The sequence below is a fragment of the Felis catus genome, chromosome D2 (assembly GCF_018350175.1).
Source record: "Felis catus isolate Fca126 chromosome D2, F.catus_Fca126_mat1.0, whole genome shotgun sequence".
Taxonomy (NCBI): Eukaryota; Metazoa; Chordata; class Mammalia; order Carnivora; family Felidae; genus Felis; species Felis catus.
This window is the reverse complement of record NC_058378.1, coordinates 60,093,252-60,108,475: the sequence shown is the minus strand read 5'-3', so window position 1 is coordinate 60,108,475 and position 15,224 is coordinate 60,093,252. Positions and strand designations below refer to the sequence as shown.

At 41.9% G+C, this 15,224-nt stretch overlaps 1 protein-coding gene and 2 long non-coding RNA genes across 17 annotated transcripts in view; 1 reads left to right on the top strand and 2 right to left on the bottom strand.

Moving 5' to 3' along the window:
* Positions 1–232: 232 nt before the first annotated feature.
* On the bottom strand, positions 233–15,176 carry LOC109492656. The gene is made up of 2 exons (XR_002736907.2): positions 15,038–15,176; positions 233–4,584 (listed from the first exon to the last, which is right to left on the bottom strand). It is a non-coding gene; the product is annotated as an uncharacterized LOC109492656 (long non-coding RNA).
* The window catches only part of FBXW4 (F-box and WD repeat domain containing 4), an 88,228-nt gene continuing 80,450 nt past the window's right edge, over positions 7,447–15,224 (top strand). For 4 of the 15 annotated variants that reach the window (XM_045040590.1, XM_045040592.1, XM_045040589.1 and 1 more), the window contains exon 1: positions 14,247–15,171. In XM_045040590.1, coding sequence (XP_044896525.1) covers positions 14,372–15,171 — 800 coding nt within the window. In that variant the 5' untranslated portion in view covers positions 14,247–14,371. Of the gene's footprint in view, positions 7,547–14,230; positions 15,172–15,224 lie in introns of those variants that run through there. The other 11 variants (XM_045040593.1, XR_006587253.1, XR_006587251.1 and 8 more) reach the window with 9 other exon arrangements.
* LOC123380889 lies at positions 10,223–13,341 on the bottom strand. The gene is made up of 2 exons (XR_006587257.1): positions 13,282–13,341; positions 10,223–12,360 (listed from the first exon to the last, which is right to left on the bottom strand). It is a non-coding gene; the product is annotated as an uncharacterized LOC123380889 (long non-coding RNA).

The window sequence follows — 15,224 nt, the reverse complement described above, 5'->3', positions numbered from 1 at the left end:
CCCACAGTCTTGCACTTGCTGGAGTAAAGCATTTAAATTGGAACAATGTCAAATTTCACAGCTATCTTATGTCCAGTGACCTTACGGGACCCCGAGGGAAAGACAGATAAAAAATGATTGTTCTCAACACGTTCCTGAAAGCGAAGAAGTCACACAGGCAACCTTGAGAAACAACTTTTCAAAATGAAAACACCCACAAACTCTTGCTTGCGGGGTGGCAAGCAAATTGTGCTTATTTATCTATTCATTTATTTATTCTCTTTACTGAGGACTCACAGTGTGTCACCCTCTTTACAGAACACCTGCAGAGATCAAGTTCCATCACCATGGCACGTAAATTTGGGAGGATGATGTTATTGTGGGAAAAGAGAAGATAACAACTCTTCTGAATTATTTAATCAATCTGGAACAGGTTTTATTGTTGTTGTAAAGGAAGTGAGACATAAGTTGTGTCTGACCAAGAAAACGAAAAAAACAGAAGAGGACAAAGATGAGATCTCAAACCTCTGCTGTGTGTTTAGGTAACAATTTCAATGACTGTTCACATCCCCTAACTATGCCTAAGTGAATCATCTTAGCTTAATGGGATTTTTTCCCTTTAAAAGAAATAAATGTTATAGATGTTGCTAAAATTTTCTTTAACCACGACCCCCAATCTCATTTCCCACCTTCCTTCCCAGAGGCAGCCACCAGCATGAGTTTAAGATTGATAATTCTGTTCTCTTTTTTGTACTTTTCTATACATACATATGCTCCCTCAAGAGTTAAGATACTGTTTTTTGTGTTAACTTTTCTCATGAATGGCATCATACTGTATGTATTGCTTCGAATTTATTTATTTTGCAATTGCACTCAACTTTACGTTTTCCCCACCTATCCAGATATGTGTGTCATTCCTTCTGGGGGCTTAATGTTTTAAAGGAAGAAAGCAAAGAGGAAGAAAAGTTTATTCACACTGGAACAGTTACATGTACCTATATGTTTCTGCCTGTCTCTGATTAGGAGACCAAAGTCAGGAGACTTCTTGGAGGAAGGGTGGCCTAAATTCAGTTTTTAGAATAGATCAAAAAAATGCTACATGACAAAGAATGTCACAGGGCATTTTAGAGATACCCTTTAAAATAATTTCCTAAACTAGTAATTGTGAGGTTTACTGCATGATTATTATCTTTCCTTCACTATTTGGAATATAGGTCCTATTATTATTATTATTTTGGTTTGGTTTGTGTTTTTCACATTTTGGCTAGATGGAGATTTCACTGGGAAAGTAGGTTTTCCAAGGGATGCTATACTAATCAGGTCAAGATTTGCTAAAACCAGACAACTCCAGAAACTCTACAAAACACTATCGTTTAAATCCAACAGGTGGATACACGTACCAATTACAAATGAAAGAATCTTTGATCACCGGAGTCGTTGGTGTGTGCTGAGTAAAATCCATCCCAAATCCAAATATATTTGTAGTGTGAGATGAAGATGTGGAGGTCACGAGTGAGCACTGCTTATGTTAGTAGTTTTAATTTTACCCTGTCGGAGCCCCTGTGTACAAAATTTGAGAAAGCAAGACCTTGATTTGCTCAGGTTTCCCCGAGGAGGGGCTGCAGAATCCTTGAAGCATGATTTGAAAAAGATGGATAAGATATTCCACCCAAAATTCAACATCACCTTTAATCTTGCCCTCTCCTCCTCTAATCCCTAGGTAATGTTTTGTGCTTCTTTTGCAGGAAAGCAATTTTGTTAATCACTTTAGCACCAATTCTTGCATCCCTGGCAATACTCAGAACTGCCTCCATCCAAGTCTTTGATGTGGGAAAGAAACACACACACTCTTTCACATGTAATCTGAAAACAATTCACCTCTTGCCAATGAATGCACAGCACTCCACTTTAATAGAGAGCAAGTTCTGTGGAGGTTTCTAATCCTTTCTGCCAAAGAAGAGAAGAGAGAGAATCACTCAGGTAGCCCAACCTCATTCAGGAGTTAAAATCACTTGGAATGTTTTGTGGTGTGTTGGGGGCTTTTTAAAAAATATCACTTGCTGAAGATTACGGCTCTCAGGGGAAATCAAAACAACTCAAGATCAAAAAAAATAAATAAAAAATAAAAATAAAAAAAGAGTCCCCATCCCCAACTCAAACAGGATATTCTTCTCAACTCAGATAACTCTTGATCTAAGTGTATTACAAGAAACCTGCTTTAATCCCTCAAAGCAATGGTGTTATAGATAAGTAGCGGTAACTGAGGTGGCTTAAATTCCAGAAATGTACAAAAGATTTGGTTGGAAACAAAACTAAAGAAGAAAGCAAGCTCAATCTGCATTGCTGTGACTTAAGAGGTAAATTTAGGGCAGTAAAAATGCAAAGAATGACCCGTAAAAAAGAAATAGCCATAAAGTCCAGAATTGTCCTAATGGTCCCACAGGCTGCTTTCAGCATGTGTCTGAATGTGTGTGTGCTTTAGGGGTGTGTTTGTGGAAGTATTTTAAGAAAGTGAAATTGTTTTACTGATTTCAGGATCTGACAGAGTTCATTTGAAAATTTCTTTATACATTTTACTGTGATATTACAACATTCTGAAACTGTATTTCACAAATGATTTTCTTTCTCTTTATATTTTCTTTCTCTTTATATTTTTGGTTGAACTCCAGTATTTTCTTCCTATTTAGTCCCTTTTCCTTGACGTATCACTGCTCACTTAAATGCAATGGGATGGACTTTATGGTTTTTCCTTCTGTCAGTAATTAACCATATTTTCACAGTCTGGGTATTCGTTTTGATCTATCTTCTGACATCCAGTGAACAGATTGCACATTCCCCCTCCCGCTTGTCAGCTATAGCTCTCTATTGCAAAATAATGGCAATTTCTTTCATTATGGCCTCTCCCATTTGCCCAAAACATGTTTGAAAATGCTCTTTCACTTTTTTAAGAGTGCCCCTTTTTTAGAGGTAAAGCTTGTTGTTTGATAGATGATACATACAAATAGTTAAGAGTTAAAAATTCAAAAGGTATAAAATAGCATGGCACCCAGTTCCCCTTCTTAGAAGCAGACCTTGGTGCTAGGTTTTTGTGTATCTCTCCAGAGATCTTTGGCGTGTATCTCTCCAGAGATCTTTGGCGTACAAAAGTCAAAGCACACACATGTAGTTTCCCCTGCAAATGGCAACGTATGATATACACTCTTCTGTGGCTTGCTTTTCCCCTTAATGTATATTAGAGATCGTTCTATAGCAGTGCGCATGGTCTTCCTCATTCTTTCTCACAGTTGCTTAGTATCCTATTCTACAGGTGTTCCATGGTTTATTTAAACAGTTTGGAATACATCTGTTCCAAACGCTTCTATTCTCTAATCGTGGCTTCTTTCCTCACAGGTTGTGTCTGTGACTCTATCCTAGGTACCGTAAATAAGTGACTGAATTGTAACCCGGAGGGCTCTTGAACAAGTTTTAAAATTTTGTTTTCTAAACATTTAAAAACTGAAACAATTACCCAAAGGGATGTGGGTTTATAGTTTTCAAAAAAACAAACAGACAAACAAGCAGAATTATGGCAGTTATGTGGTGCCAAGACTTTGAATTATTTTTTGAATTATTTCCTCTCAGTCTCATCATGGATCCCGCCTGGACTGTGTCGTGACCTACCTGCTTAAAAATTTAAAATTCCATTTTTCATTGACTTTCCTATATGGGTTAACGTAGGATTCTGTATTGAGAATTTCCTTCCAGCAGCTGGTATTAACTTTAATTCCCTTAACCTATGAAATATTATTAAACATTTTCTTATATACTTTTAATTGAAAACCAATTTGACATGCTATCTCATACATGACTTCAGGGAAATTGGAACTTCTAGTTGACCTCAGTTCTTTGGGGAGGGCAAAGCAAGCTATGGGGCCTGACTGTTGCGACTCCTTTCCTATTGTTGAGTCGTCTAAGAGATGAAGATCTTGGGAGGTTATAGATTAGATCCCCTGGGTTGTGCCACGCCTCCACTGAGACTGGTCATGCTGACGGCATGCGTGAGAACCTGGGCATATTGGGGCCTCTGTGGCATTTGGAGTCTCATGCCCTTGTCAAGTGAGGATTTGAACTCTTAGCTCTGCCTTGCCGGAGCTGATATCCCTGTGAGTATTGTTTGCTTCTACTGCCCGACCTCGTTCAATTTCAGTTTTTTTCATCTGTCCATTTGGTTCCTAATTTATGAGCTTCTATTGCACATGTAAAGTTTAGCCTCTCTTTGCTCGCTGTTTCACCGGCAGACTCCTCTGGCAGAAAGCCTGTCATCTGTTGTAAAGGAGAGCTGGTGTTGACTCGAAGCAACAGAGTTGGTGGTCTAGTAGCCATTGTCCTGTGTTAGGAGCAGGTGGTCTCACTAAGCTCCATGTGTTTGGAAACTTCTCTGACCAGTGCTTGTGCCGCTCAAGGAAGAAGAGCTCAATCTGTACTCCTTGTTTCCAGGTCAATCTACTGAACCTGGGAAAATCCCCAGGGGCTAGCTTGGCCCTCTTCCTGCTTTTCTCGCCATGGTGGATTTTAAATGTAGGGGATTTTCCTCATTCATCTCTGCGTTTGTGTTTGAAACAGCTGCTATAGAAAGGAGAAAAGGCACATTATATAGAATACATAATTTTTAAGAAGCAGTGACACAGGTTTTCAAAGGAGAACAGTACGATTTTGGTACAAAGGTCATAACTGCTGTTTAGTAGCATATGAGTATGGGTGTGTATATACGCATTTTTTTTTTTTTACTAAAGTAAAAGCCAAAAAAATTAAAGAAGACCTATCCTTATTCCATTCACATCCAAACTTTGTTCATATTTAGCAACTGAACACAACCCACCATCTGTTCAAAATAATGCAATTGAATGGTACTCCAGAAAAGTTACTTTTTGTGTTTTTCTCATTTTTAACAGACCCCAAACCTAGGACAAGGTAAATAAATTATATCCTGTGGTTTCACTCAGGGTAATGAATGTCTCAGATGAAAAAATTTGCTTGATGTTAGGTGTTCTTAAATAGAAATAATTATAGAATCAGATATAAGAATTTTATTTTATTTTAACTTTTCTTTAAAATTTAAAAAAAATGTTTATTTATTTTTGAGAGACAGAGAGACAGAGCATGAACAGGCAAGGGGCAGAGGAGAGGGAGACACAGAATCCGAAGCAGGCTCCAGGCCCCACGCGGGGCTCAAACTCACAGACCGTGAGATCATGACCTGAGTCGAAGTCAGACTGAGCCACCCAGGTGCCCCAAGAATTTTATATTTGACCTGGCACTTTCTTCTAGAAGTACTGAAGATACTTAAGTTAATTTTTTTCTAGAGCTTAACTATCACTCTTTTACTGGAAGAGAACTCCTAAGATCATGTTTGTATGTATTCTATCTTAATGATGACCTTATTTTTATTTGTCTGTGTATGTTTGTATGCATATGTGTTTGTAAGTATATATTTATTTAAAAAAATCCCTAGTTGATCATGAAAATTTCACAAGATTTTTGTGGTTTCCTTCATCTTCAAGGTTTATATCTTCCATCTTCCACTTTTGCCAAATGAGTCTTCCTGCTGACAGAGATCAGAAAAATCACAAGTTCTGATGCCATGTGGCAACACAGGAGTTTATCTTATCCTAATGCTGATGGTATATTCTCTATTTCATTCTAAGTATCTTTGAACATCACCTATTGACATGAAGAAGGCTATCTCAGACAAACTAATGGTAGCATGACTTAACTGGCAAATCTGAAAATCTGTTTTCTCTTCTCCATAGTTATGTTTTATATTTGTATCCTGCTAAGCCCTTTACTTACTCTTCAACCCGCCACTGACACGGAGTCCTTACATTTTATATATATCTGTGTAGATTTATATTTTACTTATTTTATTATTTAAACAGTTTAAAAAATTTTTCTTTTTATTTTTTTATTTTATTTATTTTTTTTTTAATTTTTTTTTCAACGTTTATTTATTTTTGGGACAGAGAGAGACAGAGCATGAACGGGGGAGGGGCAGAGAGAGAGGGAGACACAGAATTGGAAACAGGCTCCAGGCTCTGAGCCATCAGCCCAGAGCCTGACGCGGGGCTCGAACTCACGGACCGTGAGATCGTGACCTGGCTGAAGTTGGACGCTTAACCGACTGTGCCACCCAGGCGCCCCCAAAATTTTTCTTTTTAAATCTTTATTTATTTTTGAGAGAGAGAGACAGAGCACGAGGGGGGAGGAACAGAGAGAGAGGGAGACACAGAATCTGAAGCAGGCTCCAGGCTCTGAGCTGTCAGCCCGGAGGCTGATGTGGGGTTTGATCTCATGAACAGAGAGTTCACGACCTGAGCCGAAGTTGGATGCTTAACCCACTGAACCACTCAGGTGCCCCTTATTTATTAAATTTGAGAGAGAGAGGGAGGGCGTGTGAGTGGGAGAGAGGGGCAGAGGGAAGGGGGGGGGGAGAGAGAGAGAGAGAGAGAGAGAGAGAGAGAGAGAGAGAGAGAGAGAGAATCTTAAGCAGGCTCTATCCTCAATGTGGAGCCCCACAGGGCTCCATCTCATGACCCTGGGATCATGACCTGAGCTGAAATCAAGGGTTGGACACTCAACCAATTGAGCCACCCAGGTGCCCCCTACATTCTATATATTTCAATTCATATATATCATTTCTATAAAAATTGGTGCTTGCCAATGTCTATTTTCTCGCAATGTAAAGTCAGGACAGTATCTTGGAATGACATCTTTTCTTCTGGAAAATGAATCCTGGTACAGCTATTAATTTGGGTGACTAGAGGTTTTTGTTTGAGATAACCTATGGGACATTAGTTTTTCTTTTTTTTTTTTTAAACAAAGTTTATTTATTTTGAGAGAGGGAGAGCATGCAAGCAGGGAAGGGGCAGAGAGAGAGGTGGGGGGGGCATCCCAAGTAGGCTCTGATGTCAGTGCAGAGCCCTGCACGGGGCTTGAACTCCCAAACTGTGAGATCATGACCTAAGCAAAAATGAAGAGTCAGATGCTTAACCAAGTGAGCCACCTAGGCGCCCCTAGTTTTTCTTTTTCTTTCTCTTTCTTTCTTTCTTTCTTTCTTTCTTTCTTTCTTTCTTTCTTTCTTTCTTTCTTTCTTTCTTTCGCATTTCTGGTGACAGGATAGCATTTCCTATCACGAGTCTCTATAATTCAGGAAACACACTGCCTTCACATGCATTATGATTTTTGCAAAGATTTTCTGTAAGAGTCACAAAAGGCTAAAATGAACTAAAAAAAAAAAACACCCGTTTTATATTGTAGAACAGACTTAGATTTACAGAAAAATTGTGATGCCAGTAGAGAGAGTTCCCGTATGTTCCCATTATCAACATCTTACAGTAGTGTTATGCATTTGTAACAATTAATGGGCTGATCAGAATTCCTTAGTTTTTATCTAATGTCCTCTTTTTTTTTGTCTCCAGGATAGCACATTACATCTAGTTGTCATGTCTCCTTTGGCTCCTCCTGGCTGTGACAATCTCTCGGACATCCCTTATTTTTGATGGTCTTGACATTTTTGAGGAGCACTGGTCAGGTATTTTGTAGAACGTCTGTCAATTGGAATTTGTCTGATTTTTTTTTTCATTATTAGACTGGGATTATAGGTTTTGGGGAGGAAGGCCATAGAGGTAAAGTACCATTTTCATCAAGATATATCAAGGGTAACTACTATCAACATGACTGATCACTGTTGATGTTGACCTTGATCACCTGGCTGAAATAGTGTTTGTCAGCTTTCTCCACTGTAAAGTTACTCTCCCTTGCCTTTCCATATTGTACTCTTTAGAAGGAATCCCTATGTGCAGCCCTCACTTTAGGAGTGGGTGTGGGTTAGAGTTATGCTTTGCCTTGGTGAAGGTGAAGTATAACACAAATTATTAGGAATTCTTCTGCATGAGTGATGTGTAAAATGAACTTTAGTATTAAAATGAACTAATATTAAAATATTAAAATGGAGGCGCCTGGGTGGCTCAGTAGGTTAAGCATCTAACTTCCGCTGAGGTCATGATCTCGCAGTTTCTGAGTTCAAGCCTTGTGTCGGGCTCTGTGCTGACAGCTCAGTGCCTGGACCCTGCTTTGGATTCTGTGTCTCTCTCTTTCTTTTTTTTTTTTTTTAATTTTTTTTTCAACGTTTATTTATTTTTGGGACAGAGAGAGACAGAGCATGAACGGGGGAGGGGCAGAGAGAGAGGGAGACACAGAATCGGAAACAGGCTCCAGGCTCTGAGCCATCAGCCCAGAGCCCGACGCGGGGCTCGAACTCCCGGACCGCGAGATCGTGACCTGGCTGAAGTCGGACGCTCAACCGACTGCGCCACCCAGGCGCCCCTGTGTCTCTCTCTTTCTACCCTTCTCTCACTCACTTACTCACTCACTCACTCTCTCTCAAAACTAAGTAAACATTAAAAAAATTTCTAAAAATATCAAATGAACTAATTTAATTATTTCTTACATTTAGGTATAAACTAGGATTTTTAAAAAACTGATTATTTCTATAATACATGTTCACTGCAGAAAACTTAGAAGATGCAGAAAAGTGTAAAGCAACGGCAAAAAGAACTATCCATGATTCTGCCTCTCATAGGCATCCATTTCTAACATTTGGTCATATTTCCTTCTGTTTTTTTTTTTTTCCATAAAGTAACTATTTAAAAAATGTTTTTAAATGTTTATTTATTTTTGAAGGAGAGAGAGACAAAGCATGAGCAGGGGAGGGGCAGAGAGAGAGGGGGACGCAGATTCCGAAATGGGCTCCAGGCTCTGAGCTGTCAGCACAGAGCCCAATGTGAGGCTTGAACTCACGAACCTCAAGATCATGACCTGAGCCGGAGTCGGATGCTTAACCGACTGGCGCCCCTATTTTTAAACAGTGCTTTAAATTGTTTCATATGAAATAAAAACATTTTATCTTTGAATATGACAAAGGCAGTGGATTCATAAAAAAAAACAGAAGATCTTGGTGGTATGTCTAACATGATAGCAGAATACAAACCTACCAACATGATATATGATTCCTGAAAACAAAACTTTAGGCTCCACTCTTCTATTTATGAGATGTTCACATGTTTCTAGATATAGTATTCACTGTTGGGCCTCTTTTTTCTAATACTCTAATTTGTCCTTTTACTTGTACATGATACACATTTTTAAGTGGGATAAATAAAGTTTAATGAAACTTAGGTGGCTAGTTAAAAACTCTGGCAATAATCTAGGCTTCAAATCCCCAACTTTCTTTTTGCACGATGTGTTTGGACTCATGACAATGTGATTGTTCTTTTTTTTTTTTTTTAATTTTTTTTTCAACGTTTTTAATTTTATTTTTGGGACAGAGAGAGACAGAGCATGAACGGGGGAGGGGCAGAGAGAGAGGGAGACACAGAATCGGAAACAGGCTCCGGGCTCCGAGCCATCAGCTCAGAGCCCGACGCGGGGCTCGAACTCACGGACCGCGAGATCGTGACCTGGCTGAAGTCGGACGCTCAACCGACTGCGCCACCCAGGCGCCCCTGTGATTGTTCTTTTTGAGAGACTTTGTTGATTTTGTAAAGGTGATATGTGCTTCTTATTAAAAAATCAAGAACTACAAAAAAGTACAAAGTAAAATCCAAAGATTCTATTACCTAGAAATAACCATTATTTTTCCAAAAAACTTTTTGACACATAATGTTACCTTAATTTTGGGTGTACAACATACCGATTTGACTTCTTTGTACGTTGTGCTGTGCTCACACAATTGTTGCTACCATCTGTCATCATACAGCGCTATTCCAATGTCATTGGCTATATTCTCTATGCTGTGCCTTTTATTCCTGTGACTTACTCACCGCATTCCTGTGTCTCCCACTCTCCTTCACCCATTTTGCCCAACTCCCTCCCCAACCCCCTCTGGCAACTATCAGTTTGTTCTCTGTATTTATAGGTCTGATTCTACTTTTTGTTTATTCATTTGTTTTTCAGATTTCAGAGTGAAATCATATGGTATTTGTCTCCCTCAGTCTTATTTCACTTAGCATAATACCCTCTAGGTCCACCCATGGTGTTGCAAATGGTATCATCTCATCCTTTTTTATGACTACATAATATTCCTCTGTGTGTGTGTGTGTACATACACCACATCTTCCTTATTCCTTCATCTATTGATGGACACTCAGGTTGTTTCCATATCTTGGCTACTGTAAATAATGGTGAAATAAACATAGGGATACATATATCTTTTCAAATTAGTGTTTTATTTCCTTTGGGTAAATACCCAGTAGTGGAATTACTAGATCATATGGCATAGAAATAACCATTATTAACATCACTTCACAAAATCTGTTTGCAAATTTACAAATAAGGATAAATTTACAAAAAAGGCTCCTGTAATATATGCCATACATACATCATTACTTATATTTAACAGAAGAAAATGAAGCAAATTATTAAGCTTTGGTTAAATGTTCTTTTTGCAGGATAGATTAGTTCCTACAAATCCCTTTGAAGTTTTGCAAAAAGACTATGAATATCACTAAGAGGTTGTTGGTCCACATAGTTAACTCTTAAAAAATAACTGAGGGGTGCCTGGGTGGCTCAGTTGGTTAAGCATCCTACTCTTGATTTTGGCTCAGGTGATGATCTCACAGTTTTGTGGGTTCATGCCCCACATCAGGCTCTATGCTGACCCTGCAGAGCCTGCTTGAGATTCTCTCTCTCTGCCCCTCCACTTCTTGTGCTCTCTCTCTCAAAATAAATAAACTTAAAACAATTATTTAAATAAAAAAAATAATGAAGATATGAAAGGAGCTACTTTAATGCTTAGAAGCAGTTTTTACTTAGAAACCAGAACTGCTTGATGGTCAGAGGTAAAGTATAATATTATTAAGTGTGTCTTTATCAGTTGCAAGGGATCTTAGAGGACCCTGAATTCAATGCCTTATGTCATTTTCTGCTGTGTATGGCATAGGCATGGTTCAGAGTATAGCTTTGGGGGTAGACTGGCACTTAGGAACCATGTGACCACAGGCCTCAGTCTCATCTCCTGCAAAAAACTGGGTTCACAGCATCTTCCTCATGTGACTGTTGATAGGAATAAGACAATACACGGAAAGCTCTTATAATAGTGCTTGATAGTGTTTAATAAATATAAGCTCTTATTATACAGGAATAATGGTGAGCATCTGAGCCAGTGTTTGACATTGAAAACTGTCATTCACAAAATAATCTCTTTCTAATTCATCTCAGATTAATTTCCCTGTTAAATTTGCCCACTCCTAAAGTTAAAGATTGGGGCTCTGAGTGCTTCACCAGTGGGTACATGGGCTCCTGTCTGAAACTGCTACCTATGTGTATGAGAATGGACTGAACACACAATTCTAGTGTTTTTACAAACCTAAGCATACGTTATGTTCTACCTATCACAGCAATAATTGCTACTCTGCACGTCACTTACATGGACATACACACAGAGATTTATATCTTAAAAATCCTCTTTATTTTTTTTTATTTTTTAGAGAGAGCGAGAGAGCAAGAGCGAGAGAGAGAGAGCATGCACACATAGGGGCACAGAGAGAGAGAGACAGAGACAGAGAGAGAGAGAGAATCCCAAATAGGCTCCACACTCATTTACTTTCATTATAAACCCATCTTTCAGCTATAGTTGATTTTTTAAAAAGTATTCAGTACCCCCCGCACCACCCCAAAATTTTGAGAGTAAAACATCTAGCTACCTCTCTGAGCTAAGTCTATAGTTTTTTGTTTTTTTGTTTCTTGTTTTTTTATGCTCAGGATTTTAGGGGTACACATTACCACCACGTAACAGATTATGTGCCCATTTCCCATTTTGGCTTTGCCTTTCTCCATACTGAGTAACTTTGGCTTTTATGTATGTATGTATGTATGTATGTATGATAAATCATTACACCATAAATTCCAGTTCAAACAGCTCACTTGATCTCTAGCTTGGATGTGAAAGAGGGTGACTTAATGTTTTTAAGTGATAGTTTAATTTCTCCATCAATAAAGGTAACATAGGGTGAAGAGTAAGTTACGTTTGTGTGAGGGTGGATTTTAACACTGACTTATGTTGGGTTAATGAAATAATTTTTTGCGCCTTTAATACTCCCATAAAAACTAGGTCATGTGGAAAAACTCTCAGCTTTACAGAAGAATGGTTAAAAAATAGTTAAAGAGTAAGAAGTTACAAACACGTCTAACACAATTCTGAACACAAAATGTAGGAACCATATGCTGTATTCATCTGGGTCTTCCTTCCACAGTGGCTCACAGTACACAAATGTAGCAAAATCAATAAATGTTGAGTTGATGTCATTACCTCAATTTGCAGCATTCCTACCTCAATAGCCTTCTAACCTGTGAATAAATAAATTTCTCTATAATGATCTTTAAGAGATGGTCTAAATTCCTTAGTTGTACTGAAACGTCATATCAAATATTTCTTTTATGAAGTAAACCACTGGTTGGAGTTTGGGAATCTTTTCAACACAAAGCCTTTGTTGTATTTTTTTTTTTTTTTGTAAGGGTATTTTTTTGTAACAGGATTTGACCTGTAACTATTATTGAGAATTTTCTTAGAGGAGTTCAAAGCATTTTACAGGGATCATCTCATTTATCCCTCGAAAGTAAGGCAGAGGCATTATCTCCACTATAAACTGAGAACACTAAAAGGCCAAGATAGGTGGGGTTTTTTGTTGTTGTTTTGCTAAGATCAAAAAGTAATTCTAGGGCAGAGCCAGATTCCGGTCTGACCTTGTTACATGATGCTTCTGCAGCACCATAATGCAATGTAGTAGCTTTCCTAGGTCTCCCTTGGCTATCCTAGGTATTGAATAATTGAATGATTTCTCATTCATTCTTGCTCCCTGAAAATGGGTCTTAAGACGTAAATACAAAATGAAACAGGATTTGGGGTACAGGATATACAGGGATAGTCATCTTCCTCCCTCCCAAATCTTGGCGGCCTAGCCCAGTGCTGTGCTATAGAAAAACAATTGGGGGGGGGGTGCACTTGGGTGGCTCGGTTGGTTAAGCCTCCATCTTCGGCTAAGGTCATGATCTCATAGTTTGTGGGTTCGAGCCCCCTCTGTGTGGACAACTCAGAGCCTGGAGCCTGTTTCGGATTCTGTGTCTCCCTCTTACTCTGCTCTCCCCCTGCTCCTGCTCTGCCTCTCTCTCCTTCAAAAATAAATAAACATTAAAAAAAAAAATTAAAAAAAGAAGAAAGAAAAACAATTGGGGCCACAAATGCAAGTCACATGAATAATTTTAAGTTACCTGGGGCGCCTGGGTGGCAGTCGGTTAAGCGTCCGACTTCAGCCAGGTCACGATCTCGCGGTCAGTGAGTTTGAGCCCCGCGTCGGGCTCTGGGCTGATGGCTCAGAGCCTGGAGCCTGTTTCCGATTCTGTGTCTCCCTCTCTCTCTGCCCCTCCCCCGTTCATGCTCTGTCTCTCTCTGTCCCAAAAATAAATAAACGTTGAAAAAAAAAAATTTAAGTTACCTAGTAGTTACATTAAAATACATTTTATTTACCCAATGTGTCCAAAATGTCATCAGTTCAACATGTAATATAAAAGTATCGAGATAATTCATTCTTGTTCTCCTAGAAGTCTTCAAAATCTGGTGTCTATTTCATACACCACACCTCAATTTGGACTAGCCACATTTTAAATGCCCAATAGCCACACGTGACTAGCGTGGGTCATGTCAGAGAGCATTTCTAGACTTTAGTTGGTTTTTCTTAGCTCTCCCTTCAGATTGGTGCCCTTGTGAATGGAATTCACCCACAAGAGTGGGTGGTGTGGGGGAAGGACTCCTGGGTGACCTTGGCAGAATCCACTTGCACTTTTGCCGTGACTAGTAAGAAGCCCTAGCTTTGCCATTTCCTGATAACATGGCTGGGGAGTTATGGACTCAGGATCTAAAATCCCAACTCACTGTCAGGACCCGGTTCCTACCCTGCAGGAGGACCAGGGCTAAGGAAAGTGCCAAGTTCCAGGGCTACGGTTTCACGGGGCAGGGGCAGTGGCAGGTGGCCTGTGGAAAGGAGGCGTCGCTCAAGGAAGAGGATGGCTCCCAGGGAGGGGAGGCCACCCAAACGGATGCTTCTTGAGGGCAGAGCCTCCAAACAGGCAGGTTCATGGAAGGCGGAAGCTCTTCTTGGGGCCTTCGCTGGCCCTTGGAGGGCCTCACATGCCATACGAGTGGATGCATGTGATTCCACCCAGCGCTCTCGGCGGCTAGGCCGATGGGGGAGGGGGTCTGCTCCCCGGGCCGGCCCGCACCCCGCAGCGGCTCCACGGGCCGCGGGTGTGAGGGGCGGGTCCAGGCCTCGGCCCGCGCCGCCCCCATGTGACCCGGTCCGACATGGTGTCGCCTCCTCCCGGGGCGGCTGCGGCGGCGGCTCCGGCTCGGCTCTGCGTCGGGCCGGGCCCGCGGCCGCTCATGGGCAGCCAGGGCCATCCGGGGCCGCCCGGGAACTGCGGGCCCGGCGAGGGCGAGGGCGGGGAGGCGAGGAAACTGCAGGAAGGGAGGGTCGCGAGGGGGAAGCGAAGGAAGGGGAAGGGGAAGGGAAAAGCGGGAGCGGGGCAAGGCGGAAGAGGAAGCGGGGCGGAAGGGAATCCCGGGCCGCAGAAGGCGAAGGAGGCTGCGGGGCTGGGGGCCGAGGCGGGAGCTAGCGCAGGCCCGGGGGAGGAAGGAGAGGGCTGCGGAAGCGTGGAGGAAAGGGAGAGAAGGATCGTACGCAGAGATGCGGGCAGCGCAGGGGCGGGGAAGGAGGCCAGAGGAAGAGGTGATGGCAAGAAGGAGGAATGGAGGGTCAGGCCTGGGCGGCGGGAGGACGCCAGGCCGGGGAGAGCACAGGGACGAGGGGCTCAGGCTTGGGGCTGCATCGCGGGGGCTGGGGCGGCGGGGGAGGCCATGGCGGCGGCGACCGAGGAGGAGGCGGCGGCCCGGGAGCCGGCCGGCCGCCCCGCTGCGGGGCCCGCGCTCTTGCGCCTGCCGGAGGAGCTGCTGCTGCTCATCTGCTCCTACCTGGACATGCGGGCCCTCGGCCGCCTGGCGCAGGTGTGCCGCTGGCTGCGGCGCTTCACCAGCTGCGACCTGCTCTGGCGCCGGATAGCCCGGGCCTCGCTCAACTCCGGCTTCACGCGGCTCGGCACCGACCTGTAAGCGCCCGCTCGCCCGCCCGCTCCCCGCCCCGGGCCGGCCGGCGTCCCGG